Source organism: Saccostrea cucullata, unplaced genomic scaffold (assembly GCF_032062105.1).
Source record: "Saccostrea cucullata isolate Sc308-1 unplaced genomic scaffold, CSIRO_AGI_Scuc_v1 ctg138, whole genome shotgun sequence".
Taxonomy (NCBI): domain Eukaryota; kingdom Metazoa; phylum Mollusca; class Bivalvia; order Ostreida; family Ostreidae; genus Saccostrea; species Saccostrea cuccullata.
In genome coordinates this window covers 176,851-195,901 of record NW_026935400.1, presented here as the reverse complement: position 1 = coordinate 195,901, position 19,051 = coordinate 176,851, and the positions used below count along the sequence as shown (strand labels likewise).

The 19,051-nt window shown below is 33.1% G+C and overlaps 1 protein-coding gene across 1 annotated transcript; it reads right to left on the bottom strand.

The window, feature by feature from the left end:
- Nucleotides 1-8,481: 8,481 nt before the first annotated feature.
- LOC134242686 (uncharacterized) lies at nucleotides 8,482-10,474 on the bottom strand. The gene is made up of 2 exons (XM_062724782.1): nucleotides 10,397-10,474; nucleotides 8,482-9,785 (listed from the first exon to the last, which is right to left on the bottom strand). Exon 2 carries the CDS (start codon nucleotides 9,733-9,735, stop codon nucleotides 9,037-9,039), a length of 699 nt encoding a protein of 232 aa, XP_062580766.1. The 5' UTR covers nucleotides 9,736-9,785; nucleotides 10,397-10,474; the 3' UTR covers nucleotides 8,482-9,036.
- Between the last annotated feature and the right edge of the window lie 8,577 nt (nucleotides 10,475-19,051).

Here is a 19,051-nt window from a genome sequence, read left to right as displayed (position 1 = left end):
AAGGGTGTATTACAAACAATGGGTCAACGTTGGGTCAACATACTACTACCAACTTGATAGGACACGTTCTTTAAGGGTGTATTACAAACAATGGGCCAACGTTGGGTCAACATACTACTACCAATTTGATAGGACACGTTCTTTAAGAGTGTATTACAAACAATGGGCCAACGTTGGGCCAACATACTACTACCAACTTGATAGGACACGTTCTTTAAGGGTGTATTACAAACAATGGGCCAACGTTGGGCCAACATACTACTACCAACCTGATAGGACACGTTCTTTAAGGGTGTATTACAAACAATGGGCCAACGTTGGGCCAACAGACTACTACAAACTTGATAAGGCACTTTCTTTAAGGGTGTATTACAAACAATGGGCCAAAGTTGGGCCAACATACTACTACCAACTTGTAAATACACTTTCTTTAAGGGTGTATTATAAACATTGGTCCAACGTAAGGCCAACGCCATGATCCTTCCCTCTTTGGAAACTAAAGTGAATGGAAGTTGCTTACGTTGGACCAAGGTTGGGCCAACATAGGAATTCCGTCATGGTCGAGAAGGTTGACTTGGTAACATTGGTCCAACGTTGGCCCAACGTTGTTCCCCCAACGCCAACCATACAACCTTTAACAAATGTTGGCCCAACATAGTCATGCTATCTGGGTTGAGAAATAAGCTAGGTTACTGTAAAATCTTAAAAATACTTACCTAGTCCTAAAAATACCATCTTTTGCAAGACATTATGTTTACAGAAACCATATCATTGTGTTTACATTTTATTTCAACGAATTTCAAAAATAATTATTTCATTGATATGCTCGTTTAAAAGCTAAGCAGTAAAAATAAAACCTAAACCTACCAAAATTATTACATATTGTCGGTCCCAAGCCTGAAAAAAAGGTGAGGGGTTTTAAGATTGTTTAGTTAATTAATAAGATATCACTTAAAAACTATATTAAGTACACGTCGAACACTCGATAATATATTCACACTATTCGCACGCTTGATTGACGCTCCGCCTCCTTAATCAAATGATACAGTGACCTATATATAGCCGCAATGGCGAAGTTGAGATTTGGCACTGATGTATGCAATTTTATTTCATTGATATTATGTATATATTGAGAGTCTCTCTATCAAAAAAGATTTTGAAGTGTTTGTATTCATACCATACTTGTTCATTTTAGCTAAAATATGTCAATGTTCTGATTTGAAAAGGCAAAAATCCGTGTTTAAAAAGGGGCCAGATCGCAATGTTATGAAGAGTCATTCTTTGTTGTTGCTTTGGTATTTTTTAATAGCAATTAAGATTTAATGCATTTACGGAAAAAAACTTAAGTTGCACATTTTTTTTCTTTATTCACACTATATTAATTCTCATGTGCATTGATCAGAGAACGTAGCATATATTTTGAAGTTATATGCATTGTTAACGTTGGCAATACGTGAATACACCGCAGAGTTGACCGTTTTGAACCTAGCAAGAGTCACGTGAAATGCACTTTTCACTGACAGTACAGCACGGGGAAAGCTGTCATGAAACGGACTTGTACAATGGAGTGGAGAAAACCCTAATTTTACCGTTGTAAATCATTTGTATGTAATTGTGAGAATGGATTTTATAGAAAATAATGTACATATTGTATTAAGTGTGTAAAATGCTTGGAAAAACGCATAACATCTTTCCGAGAGCGAATTCAAGATTGGTCTTTTCGAACATACGTGTAGTGTTTTTGTAGTAATTTAACCCATACTGCAACTCATTCAGCTGATCGGTCGGTTTGTCAGTCACGGTGGTTCCTCATTAAACATGTTAATTTATTCCGACGTCACAGAAAATAGTTTCCTCGACCTGTTAGAATACTCAGTAAATGTTTGTATGCAATGTCATTATGGTCAATATTGACTTAGTAGTTTATTAATGTATACACAAAATAATCAACAACAGCTATTTAAAGATATTCCAGCTATTTTTCAGCCATTTAGACCATTGAGCCAGCTCGCCATTCGGCTAGCCTCGGATGATTGATTGTATGTTGTTTAACGTCCCCTCTCGAGAATTTTTCACTCACACGGAGACGCCACCTCTTGCCGCTTGTGGAGAGCTGCAAGTTTTGTTCTATACTCAGCACTTACGGCCATAGAGCAGTGAGGGGTATTTTTCATCCCAGCACCTACTGCGACACGGGACCTTGGTTTATACGGTCTCATCCGAAGGACCAGTTTTCCCGTCCCACAGTGGGATTCGAATCCACGACATAAGGAGGCTCAAATCACTGCGCGACGGGAGGAGGGGTGGGGGGGGGGGGGGAGACAACCTCGGATGGTTCTCAGTGTCGCCTTAATATTCCGGTCAGACATGATGAGATCCATCTAATCTTCCTGAACTGGATTCCTAAACTTCATAAAAATCCTTACAAGGTTTTATTGCTGGGTCCAGCAAATGCGTTGCCAAGCTCTTACTCTTTACTTAAGATATCAACTGCAAATATCAAAGGAGAAACTTCAGAGTCTGTGCTTCTGTATATTCTAGAAATTGTGTAAATCAGATGTAGGTCCTGAAAAACTCAAAAGTACTTCTAAAAAGGTTAAAAATACCAATTTTTCAAAAGTCGATTACAATTTTTTTCCATTCTTTATTCAAGTACAATATTTGCTCACAATAATTGAAAATCTAGAGTTTCTGGTATTGTAGATAATAAGTGCTTCATCAGTAAAAATTGAATTCGAAAATTTTCACATGTAGTTATTGGTCATCAGCAAAATTACAATTGTACTTCGATGAAAACACTCTGATTGTATACTTTTATATGTACAACTTACTCAGGATGTTGGGGTTGTAGTCTTTGGAGACGAAATTTTCCAACAAACTGTTGAAAATTCGATGGGCACGAATTGTGCTCCTTTTTAACTCGCCTTTTTTAATATTCCCATGAAGCAGAATTAATTAAAAACGTCTTCTCGAGGAGAAGAAAATACTTGCTATGGCCTACAACTCGGCATTCATGTACATCGACATTTTATCAATTTATAATAATTGATTCCATTCATACGCTGATTCGATATTTGAAGTAAAAGAAATCATATAGTATGCCATATTTATTGTCCCCCGCTTTTGCAAAAGCGAGGGGACATTAAATTTCATTCGTCTGTAAGTGTGTCAGTCTAGCTGTCTGTCTGTCCGTCCGTCACAAAAACTTTACCCTTGGCCATAACTTTTGAATGGTAAGAGCTAGGGCTTTCATAGTTCACATACTAGTATGTAATCCATGTGATAGGATCTTTTATTAGATACCAAAAACTTTGACTTTTTGACCTTGACCTTGGAGTTTGACCTTCAATTTTAAAAACTTTAACCATGGCCATAATTTTTGAAAGTTCGGGCAAGGGCTTTCATACTTCACATATGTAATACTTGTTGCAAGACCTTTCATTTGGATATTAAAAATTTGACCCTTTGACCTTGGAGTTAGACCTACTTTTTTAAAACTTTAACCTTGGAGATAACTTTGGAAAAATTTGGGCAAGGGCTTTCATACTTCACCTATGTAATACTTGTGACAAGACCTTCCATCAAATTTGACCTTTTGACCTTGACCTTGGAGTTTGATCCACTTTTACAAAAAATTCCAAACTTTTACTTTGGCCATAACTTTTGAACGGTAGAATCTAGGGCTTTCATATTTCACATATGTATTTTAACTATTTTTTGTAGCAAGACCTTTCATTGGATACCAACAACTTTGACCTTTTGACCTTGACCTTGGAGATTTCCGTACTTATGAAAAAACTGTAAACTTGGCCATAACTTTTGAACGGTAAATGCTAGGGCTTTCATACTTCACATATATAATTTTTGTGAAGAGACCTTTCATTGGATGTAAAGGACTTTGACCCTTTGACATTGACCTTAGAGTTTGACCTACTTTTTAAACTGAAACCTTGGCTATAACTTTTGAACAGTTCGGGCAAGAGCTTTCGTACATCACCTATGTAATACTTTTGGCAAGACCTTTCGTAAGAAACGAACAACTTTGACCCTTTGAACTTGAAGTTTGACCTACCTTTCAAAAACTTATCCTTAACTTTTGAGTTAGGGCTTTCATATTTCACAATGGTATTTCTTGTGAGATGGCCCTACTTTGGGTACCAATATATTTAATTCGCTATTTTGCCATACAGGGTCATCAGTGTTTCACTTCCTTATAACTTTTGATTGAGAAGAGATATGGCTTTCATATCTGACATGTGCATTACAAGAGATTTGACACAATTTGTCATAAAATATGACATCCCAAACATATAGACACCGAAACACAATTCTTTGAATTAGCTTGTTTTATATTTGGATGTTATACTGACCATTGACGATAATTGACAATTGACAACTAAATTGTATTACAAACGAGATTACTTCAGTTTTTTCATCGTCATTTTTTCTTGTGTTCCTATATAGTAATATTTTGTTATCACATGCATATGGTGTTTTTGTCTCCCAACTTATACTACACACAAAAATATGTCCTGAGTACGATCATTATTTAAACTGAGGTAGACTATTGACAGATAAATTGATATTACAGGGATTTCAAATTGTTATTTTGTAAATTCTACGGTCGCTTTTATGACCTTCTTTAAAACCTATTAAGCCTGTCATTGGATCGTTTTTAGTTGTCATACTAATTGTAAGACATGATTTTATGCTCCTGGATCGAAAGATCCCGGGGTATATTGTTTTTGTCCTGTCTGTCTGTTGTCAACTTTAACCTAGCCCATAACTATTGAGTGAGTGGAGGTATGGCTTTCATATTTCAAAGGTGTATTCTTTGTGACAAGACCCTTCTTTGGGTACCACTGATCAAATATTTGACAATTCCTTACTAATTCGTGGCTTAAGTAATTTTGAACATCAGACAATTTAGGAAGTATATGGGAAGCTATCCATGAAAGCTGCATATACATGATTAGAAAGTAGGGGGTATTCTTTAAATAAAATAATAATGTTTAATTGTTTTGTATAATCTTAATCCAACTTTTTACATAAATGTATCATTAAAAGAAAATCAATAATTTCTGGGAACTATATTATATTGTCCCCAATCCATAATCGATGTTATAGAAAGCACAAGTACATTCAGTAAGGAAAATGGAAAATAAACAGAGCTGCTGAGAAAAATTCATCCTGAGATGTGATTAATAAACTTCATAATAATGTGTTTTGAGGTTCTGCAGCTGAAGAAAACTTATCATTCGCAAATCATACAGGAATCGGTAAATATATGGAAATCAAATAGGGTACCATACCCCTTTTGGCAGCCGCCCATCTGCCATTTTAAAAACCGGATTTTTACTTCGGGAAACCCGGTTTAAAACTCTGAATTTACCTGAAAAATGTTAAAAATTTGTGGGAAGATATGACATTAACATTTGACCTAAAATCAGGAGGCCTCTCTTTAAAAGGTCAGAGGGAGTTGTGATTTCAAATTTAACTGAAGAAAGCTCTGTGAAAACTTACTGTCTTGAAAATATTCTTAATCTTTCAGAGAAAAAAGTCCAAGAAAATTTTGTCATAATTGAGATTTGATAGCTCAATCTCCACGTTTGTCGCACAATCATGCCCAACACGATTTTTTTCGCCTTTTTTCATCCATCTTCTTTTCATTTCTTTCTTCTGATTTAATTATAGACAGACAAGAAGACATAAATTTTACTTAGCTAGCCTAGTGAGAGTTCATCGTGTGTCTGGCGGTGCTATCAAAGGGAACAACTTTACATCTCTCTTTACTTTTATTTCATGAAAGTTTGACACATTTTATGCTATGGTAATTGAAGCAATGGTAACCAGTAAATGATTATCTGCATAAAATACGTGTACAAAAAAAATTCTATACAATGTATACAATACTGAATCAAATGTTCTAAAAGTATTACAATCTTCTATTTAGTTAAGACTAAAAAATATGAAATAATAAAAATTAACATTAAAAGAGTATGTCACTATAAATGTCAATTTTAATCTCTAAAAATATATTTACATGTATACACATGTATATAATGAATTATATACACTCAAAAAGTAACACAGTAAATATTGAAAAAGAAAATGCACAGTTTCCAAAATATTTCTGGATTTTAAAGGCACTTTATATCCAAAACAATTCACAGCTTCATCTTTTCATATATTTTAATAACAATTTTTTTTAATTCTAAAAAGCAAAAATTCTCATGCATAGAAACGAAATACATGCATAATTTATTGTATTTTTTGTGAAGTCATAAGTGTGCGTGCATTATTTAGTTTCTAAGCCTTATGTATATTCTGATATTTCAATTATCGGTAATACTTTATACAGGTACATGAACATGTAATTATAAAACATTCTCTACAAAAAAAAAAAAAAAAAAAAAAAAAACAGTTTGAGAAAGTTTTGTTTTTGCGTTAAACTGGATGAAATTTTCAAATGACAAACAATGTTTCATGTTTATGAATTACCAATGACTATATTTGCTTTTATAATTTATGGCACATTCTCATGGTGTATTGATTTGATTATTGTTCTATTTTATGGCACAAAGTCAGATAACTACAGTGGCGCCTTGTTAATCCTGATACAAATAAGCTGGACTTTTCACCTTATGGACAAAATCTGTAGGAAACACCAATAAAATTTTTATCAATATTAATTTATCTACTGGTACCTGGGTGATCTGATTTGAAACGAGTATCTGAATAAATGAAGCTTCACTGTAATCCTCTTAATTATCATATATTTGTGAAACATTGTCTTTAAACAACATAAGTGGTTATAGCCTAGCTAGCTACATAGAGCCTATGATAATTTAAATTTACATAAAACCATAGTTACTAGTATTTTGTTCTCTCGGGTCAGTTATCCTTCTCATTATAACATCACATTTACATTTCTATTTTATAGCCGCTATAAGGCATTCTTGTAAAAATTCTGATATATAGTTATAAATTATTTACACTGTCTACAGTTAGGAACTTTTTGTTATTGCTTTCCCCCTGTATGGCCTTTTATCCCTGTTTCTAATTTTAGATCTAAATTAATTTAACATTAGCCACAGCTACTGATGATAATTAAAATAAGGAGACCCTAAAAGTTTCTGATGTGACCTGATACTTGTAAATATTGAGATCCTTATAGTAGTGCAGGAGAACCTGCTTAATTTGTCTAGTATGGTTATTTATTTGAAAGATATAATTTTCATTCAATATATGCAAGGCATTGGAATGAAGGATATAATCAGAGTTACAAGTTAAGTAATGGAATATGTGCAATGGTAGAAAAAATTTGGGACTTTTTTATTAGTATTTTAGATATAATACAGTCATGTATTTGTGAAGTATTTGGAGATTGTTTTTGATATTCAATATGGAGTGTACTGACTGTATTAGATGTATAACACATGTATAATCATGAGTTTTGATTTGGTCTTTTACGCCTTTTAGATAATGATAAATTTACATGTATGCATTGATGAATGTAAACATCAGTACCAAGAAAGACGTAAATGTCATGCTTGCATGAGTAAAAAATCAGTTTGCAACATTGGAGCAACAAACGTTTACAAAGAATGATGAAAATGGTAATAAACAAATTAAAATTAAAAAAAAAAATCAAAACAAAAATTACACTCTGAACACTCAAAACAAAACTTTAAATGATCCTGAATTATGCTTTGCATTCAACTAAAATCTATAATTTAGCTTCAAAAAACAGAAATGTACAAGTGCATTCTTTGACTAATTGATAGTTGTTAAAGTTGACATTCAAAATATCCCATTATTCTGCTGGCACTTAAATATATCAAACAAGAATTCTAGTTTAACCAAAATTGTTAACAGTAATTGGACTTTTTTTTTTTTTTTTTTTTTTAAACATGTTTTGTATTTTATACACCACTTTTCTAAATTGCTTTCATGATATTTTAAAAATATTTTGTACATTTTATGTATCACTTTTCAAAAGCGAAAAAAAAAGGTAAAATGACCATTGTATTGGTTGTCAATGATAGACAATAGCACAACAATGAAAGGTATCATATGATAATTTGATTAATGTGAATGCATGCATTATTACGGTAAATATTCATGTATCACAACTGTTGTCCATAACACTTTAGGACTTTCTGTTTTTATGCAAACTGACAAACTCATGAATTTGTCTGTATGCAAACTTCAAATTTATGTTTAATCTCCATGGGACCCCATGCACAGATAAAATTGCTGGGTAAGTTACTTTTTTGTGAAGTTAACATTTATAGCTAAAACTTCTGTGTTGGCCAATTTGCTCAAAAGTGTGACATAAAAAACTTTTTTTAAGAGGACACTGATTGCACAACCTGATAAACTCTAAGAATACAAGGCTACTCTGGGTTTATGATCAAATACAGTAAAACAGTTTTACTGTATTTTGTCATAATTTATACTTTTGGCTTAAAAAACATATTAAACAGCAAACCCAGTCACATGCTTATATAAAAATAAAAGAGTACCAGCCTTCAAAGAAAATACAAAGTGCAACAAAAATAAAGAGTATATTAACAAATATATAGAAATGATGTATCAGTTTGCATTCCATTGGCTGGATGATTATTGTACCAGTACACCTTGTATTTGATTATCAATGAATGTATTAATGACAAATTTTATGGAAAAGATATAGATCACCGGGATATTATAGATGGAAGTATCCTATACATAGGATAATGTTTTGGTAAGAATTCAAAATAGACAACTTAGCTAATTAAAAAAAAATGATTGTCAGGAAATGACTTATATTACATTTTTACTTCAGAAGGTTCTCTTTTTTTTTTTTTTTTGGTCATTTTGCAGCATCAGGGCTTTCAAAAATTTGGAGGTGAATTTATCTATTGAAGAAGCTGTTTTATAATTGTTTATGATGGTTTTCTTTACCAATTATGAAATTTTAAGAATGAATTCCAATCTCTGAAACATTAATAAATCACCCCTTGCTACCCTTTGTTGAAAATTCCTGCATCATTATGAACAGAATACTATAGTGCTTTCTCCCTGTCGTCCGTAGATGAGTTCCATCCTCTTGCGCTGGTGCCCGTTGTTGGTGAGGGTGTCTTTAACGAGTTCTAGCAACTTGTCAGCCTTGTGTCCGATCTCTGACTTATCTCCACACCGGTCCTGGATGTAATTGCAGAGGGACATTTGCATCAGGAATGTCTCGTCACAGATATTGGCTGAATTTTCCTCGGGACATGCGTAGACCTGAAGGATCTCGCGTAAATTGGTTGTTTTGGTGCCATTGATATCAACGATTATTTCGCGCCAGGTGGACATCCTCAGAATCAGAAGGGCAAACACTCGTATGTCGCTGAAGCAGATTTCCTCGTAAAGTTTGACCATTGTGTATTCATTCATTTTAACAATCATCATGGCTTGTAAACACATTTTAAAAAACAATCGTTTTAGAACTTTTTGTAATCGATTAATTATTTTCATCTTTCTGTCACTATCTCGAAAAAATTTTCCAATTTTTGGGTAGCGCTGCTTGTCGATTTCAAATGGACTTTTAACCATGATTCTCATGATACAGAGGCATCCTGGGTCTGTGATCTTGACTTCTTGTTCCGTAATCCCTTTCTCAGTATTATGAGTGCGTGAGATAAGGATGCAGCCCTCCTCTTTTTGCTTTGTGACCGGGTCAGTCAAAGTCAATTGAATGTACATTTTTGAAAAAATTGGCAACTTAATTCTTGGTCATTCCATGCATATATTATCTACAATGAAACAGAGTCTACAATAAAAACAAGTGGAACCGGAAAGAGAAAATCTATGGCCAGACCGGGTATCAAACCCGCGACCCCCTGCATCACGTCAGGTGCTCTACTGACTGAGCTACCCAGGCCGATATCCAAGACCCAAACAATTTACAAGTTTTTGATAGACTAGAGAATTGAACACTTCGTAGAAATGCTGACTTATAGTGAGTGCTCTAAGCTTTTAATGCAAGGACAAGCGAAAAATTGGTCAATCGGACAATAGTTCAATCATTCATAGGATTTTTTCAGCTAATGAAAGGCAAAAACTGAGGAACAAGTCGACGTCGTCATACCTTTTTAATATCGAAAAATTAATATAAATGGAGTGAAAAGTTGGTCAGTTTGATCACATGCAAAACAATTTTATATATCAGTGCTGCTACAAAAATAAAACGAACCTCCTTTTACATTCCGTCTTGTTTTACTAGTACAGTAGCTGCTTCCATGAAAGTAGGGAAAAAGTCGATGCGTAATTTGAGTCGATAAGTGGTATATGTATTAGATCAGAAACTGACTTATTCACATGTTATATTTCACGAAAAAGATTAAAACAAATAAAATATTCTTACTTTGGCGTTAATTTATCTTGAGAACGCCCCAGGTGCGTGGATTTACTGGAAAAAGCGACAAATAGCCGACATTCCTACTTTCGGTTTCGTTGATAGGAATTGGGTAAAACTAGCTATTACACGATTGCGGTCATAATCAAAAGGTTATGAAAGTTCTACAGCAACATTTTATTTTATTTCATTGTTTTTTTTATATATTGTTTATATTTTATTTTTTTCTAATTTTCGATTCATTTTTATCATATTTTCTGATTCTGAAGAATTTAAAATTAAATCAATTTTTTATTCTTTTTCACCAAAAATCAGAGCAGTTTCTTCCGATCCACTGAAATATTAAAACATTTAAATATATTTGCAATTTACAAAACCCTTTAAACTGAAATGTGTTCATTAATAATGTGAAATGATACATGTTATCGTAACTGTACTGTTGAGATCAGCAATCTAGTAGATTTATATTAACAATTAAGGTATTTCAATATGGATCAAAATTTTCCTGTCTGAATGTACAGCTTGTAAATTAAATTTGTCCAGCTGTGTTAAGTTGACTTACCCATCTAGCCGTTTCCCCAAAGATACTACATTACGCGAAGCCTGTTATTATCAGTCCCTTGACCAAACTGGTAAATATGTCGCTGTCATCCTCAGTTTTCCCAGATTCCCTTAAAATAGCCCAAGTAGTCCCTATTCACAAAAAGAACAGTGTCTTAGATAAGGGAAACTATAGACCAGTTAGCGTCCTCCCAGCTCTTTCCAAGGTTTTTGAAAATGCAATTAACACTCAAATATCGAACTATTTTGAGAAAATTTTTAACCCTTATTTAGCAGCGGCATTTAGATCAGGGTATGGTTGCCAATCGACCTTATTAAGAATCACCGAGGATTGGAAGAGAGCTCTTGATGAAAATAAATATGTTGCTGCTATTTTAATGGACTTATCCAAGGCATTTGACTGCCTCCCTCATGATCTTGTTCTGCTCAAACTAAAATCTTATGGTCTCTCTCCACCTGCGGTAGATCTGATAAAGAACTATTTATCTTGCAGAAAACAGTGTGTCAAAATTAGTCAAAATATAAGCACCTTGTTGGATATCTTTAAAGGTGTACCTCAAGGATCAATTCTTGGGCCAGTCATTTTTAATATTTTCATTAATGATATTTTTTATTTTGTAAAAAATTCAGATTTGTACAATTATGCTGATGATAATACCTTATCCAAATCTGATCCTATCTTACAAAATGTCATTACTACTCTTGAAAAGGAAAGTGGCACTCTCATCGATTGGTTTTCAGCTAATAAATTGCAGGCAAACCCAGAAAAATTTCAAGCAATAGCACTGGGGAAAAAGACGCATGATAAAAACATTACTTTAAACTTGAAAGGTACAACTCTTGCCTGTGAGGATGAAGTGAAACTGCTTGGTGTTACTTTTGATTTTAACTTAAACTTTAATTCTCATATATCAAATATTTGTAAAAAAGCAGCTCGACAATTAAATGTGTTAAAACGTGTCGGGAAACATCTCTGTAAACTGGGTAAACTTACCATCTATCATTCCTTTATAATGTCCAACTTTAGTTATTGTCCTCTGGTATGGCATTTTAGCAGTGAACAAAATTGCCAAAAAATAGAAAAAATTCAAGAGCGAGCACTAAGATTCATATATAATGACTACACAAGCAGTTATGACCAGCTCCTAGAAAAATCAAACCTCCCCTCACTGAAAATCAGGCGTATGAGAGCCATGGCCCTTGAAGTTTTCAAAATTATAAACAATCAATGCCCACTGTTCCTACAAGATTTAGTTCAACAGCGAAATTCAACATACAATTTTAGATATCAAAAGACCCTGGAATTACCTAGGCCAAGAACCACTAGGTATGGAAAACAGTCATTCAGCTATGCAGCTGCTACGTTGTGGAATTCTCTACCAAATCATGCTAGGGAACTTTCCACCCTCAGCCAATTTAAAACTTTCATAGAGACATGGACGGGGGGAAAATGCAAATGCAGTTCCTGCAGAAAGCGTAGGGCTGCATAGCTGATGAGACAATGTTTAGAAACAGTTGAATTTTCATTTATTTTTGAAATCTTTCATTTTCTCTAATGATATCACCTATCTGTTTTTTCCTTTAACCTCACAATATGCATATCTTGCCTATGTAGGTAGGGACTGACCCAATCACTAGGCAGGATGTGTATTGTTGAGGAACATAAATTACTTTAAAATTATTATTACTATTATTTATTTTTATTTTTTATTCTTTCCTTCGTTCTCAATTTGGTTTAGCTATGTCTGTGTGAATTTTAAATTTCCTAAACTTTCAAATTTATTCAATTATCGGGGTTTTTTTTATTTATTTATTTTTAATATTATTAATAATACAATTAGTTATTTTTATCTGAATTTATGAATTAAACTTAGTGCTTAATTTTATTACATGTACTAATCATATGACTTTTATTTATTTATTTATAATACTCACGTTATATTTATTTTTGTTGCTCTTAATGCAATCATATTGCTTTTCAAGCTGTCTATTTTTCTTTAACTTATTCTAAAGAAACTATAAATTCTTAAAATTTGTTAAATTCTTAAAATTCATTTTATCTGTCATAATTTTTTGTATGTGTATATATGTACATGTGTTTTTGCATGATAATTTATGTGTAAACGTCTTTCTGTGATATTTTAACTGTGATAGTCGGTTTAAGAGCTCTACAGAGCTCATGTTTATTGTTATGTATGTATACAATGCCGACTTTAAATAAAATTTACTTACTTACTTACTTACTTACGTTTGACTCGAACGTTTAAACTACAAATAATTCATATATTTAATAAGATTTTCAAGTTGCAGATTATACACCAGATACATCAATTTTCAAATTTCGTATAAAAACAAAAGCTTAACAATTGAATCATATAAGCAAAAATACAGTCAATGATAGAGTATATTTGCGAACAGAGTCACTCTTACGACCAATGAATTTAAGAAATGCTGTCGTTAAACAAGGTTTTTTTTAAACCCTGTAACATCAACTTATCTGTCAGTAGTCTTCCTTTGTTTAAAAACTGATTGTCCTGAGAACTATCTTGGAAAAGATGTTCAGATTACAGGTAGTCCAGCGAAGACCACAGCAGACCAGTGCTTTCTTCTTTTCGTATACATTGAAAAAAAAAATTCTGCTTTATACGAATATAAAAACAGGTCAGTTAATACAAAAGCGTTTATCTACTAAGATGAAATTGACCGCTTAGAGCGTGCACGTATTTAAGACAATTTAAATCATCAATCGATCTAAGATCCTCTTACTAAGATAAAGTCGTTTTGTCCCTTATTGGTGATCATAACTTATGTGAACATCTTTCTTCAAAAATCTTCTAAAGAAACTGCAGTATAATTCTGACAAATGTGAGCAATGCTGTCCATGGTCTCCTGTTAGTTTAATTTGAATGTAGCAAACTGATAGTCATGTCATTTGTGCTTTCCATGGCGTAAAAATGTCCATTTCCCACATCGCTCATTTGAGGACGCTGCCTTCATTGAACAACAGAAATCAGTTCAACATTCATAAGTGATCCCCGGCAACATACACAACAGCACAGATTTTTGTGCAAGATTTGAACAAGCTTGATTCGACGCTAACTGAAGTTGCTTCAACATACCGGGTATTTATATGAACAAATGTATAATCATAACGTTTAATGATTTTTAGGATTTTCCCCATGTATTTCTCTGGCAGGGAGGGTTGTGTGTCATGTTTTGAACAAAACTACAGTACCTAGGGATGCTTAAAGCTTCTACTATAATATCCTGACTTTTGCTTCACTGTAAAAAAATAACTAGTTAAAGTCACGAAGAAAACTAGTAAATTTACTGTCCATACAATCACTACCTTAAAAGTAGTTTTACCAGATATTGGTATATTTACTAGATAAGATTAGTAAATTTAGAATTGATATAAGTAACTTTCACTAGGTACCTAAGTATCTATACGACCCCCGCTCCACAACTCACTATCTTAACCAGTAAACTGAAAGTTTACTAATCACGATCAACGGTTTACGAGGCACACTAGTTAAATTCACTAGGTTTTTCTTTCAGTGTTGCCATGAGATCATGAGAAGATATTTCGAATTCCTTTCGTTACCGGTATATAATTCCTATGCATAACTTTGATCCTCAGAATCTGCTGTGGCCCACCATACCCCGGGGATCATGATTTGAACAATCTTGAATCTATACTACCTCACGATGCTTCTAATAAGCGTCAGTATTGAAGCAAAATGAAAGAGGGCTAAATCAACAAAAAAAAGTTTATGGGCTAAGCCCAAGCCTCATTACGTAAATTGTGGTTTGCTTTGCAAAAAATTAAGGGAAGGGTGCTAAGCACCCTAACCTTCCCTCTGTTTAGATGTTTCTTTCCTATACATATTTTTGTATACTGTGACTGTAATTTAGATGCCCTGTTGTGGCCCCCTGTCCTATATTTGAATCTACACTATAAAATAAAGCTTTCACATTTGATTTTTAGAAAATGCCAAAAAGTTTCCACGTGCACTAAATCATAATTATCTCCCATTGAAAGAGATTGTGGTTCATCGATGAAACTTAATTATGAAGATAACGAACAGTATTCAAGATCAAAAGTCCATAAAACTATTAATACAAAATAGGAGCAGAGAAAACACGGACCTCAAAAACATCAGAAGTGTGATCAGGTGTCATGGAGGAGTGAGCATCCCCTACTGACCAGTAACACCTGCCGTGCGTTCCTTGTCATAATCGGGAGATAACGGAAAAGTCCGTCGTCAATTCAGTGTATGAACAAGTAGAGCTTTTCAAAAAAGCTTACCGTCTTTAGCAACAATTTTAAACACTAAACAGATTTACACTTAACAGGCCGTATAATTCTTTTGAATTTCTTGATTTTGTATTTCTAAATTAGCTTTTCACGGGCATTAGCCCTACCACGGTTGTCGCTCGGTCATCTCCGTAAACTTTGACTGGCAGAGAGCTTTCGGCAAGCCTCGGCTCTTCAAACAAGAAAGGGGAAAAGAATAATAACAAATTGTAAAGCCTGCAAGCAATAACTATCAAATTTTATTTATAATGAAATGAAAGAGACCTTTTTATTTATTGCTATAGAAAATATCATGTTATTAAGAAATAATTACTGCTGATTTTTTTGTTCGTTTTGTCATTTTTTTAAGATTGGAAATCTTGCAAAATTGTTAAGTCGTACGAAAAATAGATCATCAGGAAATTATCTCCCTTGCCTTTAACAGCATTTCAACCAATGAAATAATTGAAAATTTTCTCATCATGCAATTTCTACCAATCACAAAAGAGAGGAAGTGGATAGTCCGAAGACTGTAAAAAACTTCAACTATACAATACCGTCTTCCAAGGAAGACGGTAATAATGGCCCGACTAACAATTATAATATGAAAAACGTCAGTCAGCATTTGACTCCATGATAAATTGTATTTGCTGACAATGTCATTGATGACCATCGACCATAGAACTTCCGAAATGATGACTTTAAACAAGACTGCTTATATCCCTGTTTCATCAACTTGTTTGTCAGTAATTTCTTCGTTTTAGAAATTGTTCATACGTACAGCATGTTCTTGCGTATCGAATCAACTGAATCAACTCCGCTTATGCAGGTGATGAAGGTATATTGCTGCATAAGTAAGGAAAGTTGACAATTGTAAAGTTAAATCCATCACGTTTATCATAGAGCTTGGTTGTTAGATTGCTATAAAGCCGGATAGGCTCATTTCTGAGAAGATATTTTTTTTATCTCGTTATAACGAGTTAGTATTTCGTAATAACGAGTTAGTTATATCGTTATAACGAGTTAGTTATCTCGTTATAACGAGTTAGTATCTCGTTATAACGAGTTAATTATCTCGTCATAACGACTTAGTTATCTCGTTATAACGAGATAATTATTTCGTTATAACGAGTTAATTATCTCGTTATAACGAGTTAGTTATCTCGTTATAACGAATTAGTTATCTCGTTATAACGAGTTAATTATTTTGTTATAACGAGTTAATTATCTCATTATAACGAGTTAGTTTTCTCGTTATAACGAGATAAAAACTGGTCTAAAGTTGACATATCTAAGTGATAGGAAGTACGTACAGCATATAAAACCGAGTCGATCAAGTTTGTTTAAAGTGTGTTTGGCAAAGATTTATTGAAAAACTCCAAACTTTATTTTGTCTTTCGAGGGATTGTGCCTGTGAATGTAGTTTGTTTATGTATAAACGATGCAGTTGATTTGTATTGTTTATTTAAAAGACCGAAGACAAATATATACATGTATACGGAAACTGATGACTGCCTCGTGATGTTATGTTATGTATGGGCAGTAGCCGCCGAATTTTACGCCCATGACCTAACTGCTGATGTCTCCATATCCCCCTTCTTCAAAACATTTCTGACTCTCAAAATAATATATATCACACTGGGAGTGTATATAATATATGTTGCATTAAAGCCAGCGATAGCTTGCTATTATAATGTATTAATTTAGGTACGAAGACATTGGTTATGAAAGCTAATAAGACATCCAAAACATGTAAAAAAAAACAAAAAGTAGTGTCTTTTATCGGAGAAAGTTGTCATACATAAATTGCCAAACTTTGAAGCAAGTACATTTGGCAACATTTTTTTTTTGATAATGTGTCCTTGGAGACGTTCACATATAAATGTGTAAATGTGTTCGAATAAAGATTGCTATACTTATCAAATTATGATTATTGACAGAAAGATAGTTAAGGATTAAGCGAATTAAATTGGCAACATTTTTTCAATTTTGAAGTTCAGAACGACTAATAATTATCAAGTAAACTTCAATGGCATTAAAACTACAGCCATTTTAAATTCCTATACTGCTATTAAATTTGGAAATAAAGGGCAACTTATTAACTCGTTATAACGAGATAACTAACTCATTATAACGAGATAATTAAGTCGTTATAACAAGAAAACTAACTCGTCATAACGAGGTAACTAACTCGTTATAACGATATAATTAACTCGTTATAACGAGATAATTAATTCGTTATAACGAGATAATTAACTCGTTATAACGAGAAAACTAACTCGTTATACCGAGAAAACTAACTCGTTATAACGAGATAACTAACTCGTTATAACGAGATAACTAACTCGTTATAACGAGTTAGTTATCTTGTTATAACGAGATACTAACTCGTTATAACGAGATAACTAACTCGTTATAACGAGTTAAATATTTTTTTTATCTTTTCAGAAATGAGCCTATCCGGCTTTCGTAGATTGCCAATAACGTCATTTTTAAAGCCATATATGGCGTATGTACAATGAAAATTATTAGACTAAAATTATAAGAACTTATTATTTGTATCATTACTTTATATGAAGATAGAACTTTTCCGTAAATTACAAAATCTAAGTCAATTGCGTTATAAAGATATCACAATTTAATTTGGATTCTCGTAATTTTCTCCGACTCGGAAGAAAATACAAAAGATTTAAATAACACATTACAGAGAAGATAAAATCGTATTATTAGATGAAACGAGGTATTCTCCTTGTTCAGAATTGTATGAAAAGCTTTAATTTAAATGTATTAACTATATTTCTTCACTTAATTTTGTATTTTTCAAAAATATATTTTTTTGATCAGTTACGCCGTGTATGGCTTTAAGTAAAATATCCAATATGAAACAGATGTTTCAGACTCTGTGTTATCTTTTATCTCAAGCTTACCGGGATATAACGTATCGACATAAGAATGGAAATTACCATTGTTAATTGAATACGTCGTCGATATATCTATATATAAGTGTCGAGTTGAAGGCCACGGCAAGTTTTTTTTCTTCCTAAATTTTTACTTAATATAAGATTTTGCAAAAATTCTTCTTCATATGAATACAAAAATAGGTATGCTTATAACGGGACGCATTTGGTATCCATGGGAGTTCCAATAGATTGTTGGAATACCTGGTCTCCAAAACCCACATAGAAATTGTCAATCAGAAACTCAAGCATTTTTTTTTATGTGTGTGTGTACATTTTCAATCAGAATGTTTTTTAACAAAATAATTCTGCAATTGACCATTGAAAAGGTAAGTAAATTTGCGAGTTCCATTTTTATTGAAAAATCAGCTGTCTGGACTTTAATTCATCGTGGGGAATGGTTGTGTATAAAGTTGAAAAATCGTAAGTTTTTAAGCCCTTGATTTTGGTAAAATCTTGTGATTTCAAACTGTCCAAAAGTTTGTGGAATTTTTAAGCATCCACATCTGATTTACACCACTTCTTGAATATATTGTTGCACAGTACTCTTGAAGTTTCTCCTTCACTACTGTTAATATCTTAATGAAGAGCAAAAAAAGGATGCTTGGTTAAGCATTAACTGGAACCCGCAATATATCTTTGTTAACAAATTTGAATCCACTAGTTCACACAATGATGCCTTTTGGCAAGTTTAGCTGAAGAAAAAATGCGAAAAGCTTATGCAGACACTAAAGATAACGCCGATGAATTCAGAACCTTTGGCTCAGGTAAGTTAAAAATTGTATTACTGCAGTGTTCTAGTTTTACACATTGCCACTTATCGCCTCTAGTCAAAGGAACGTTTTAAGA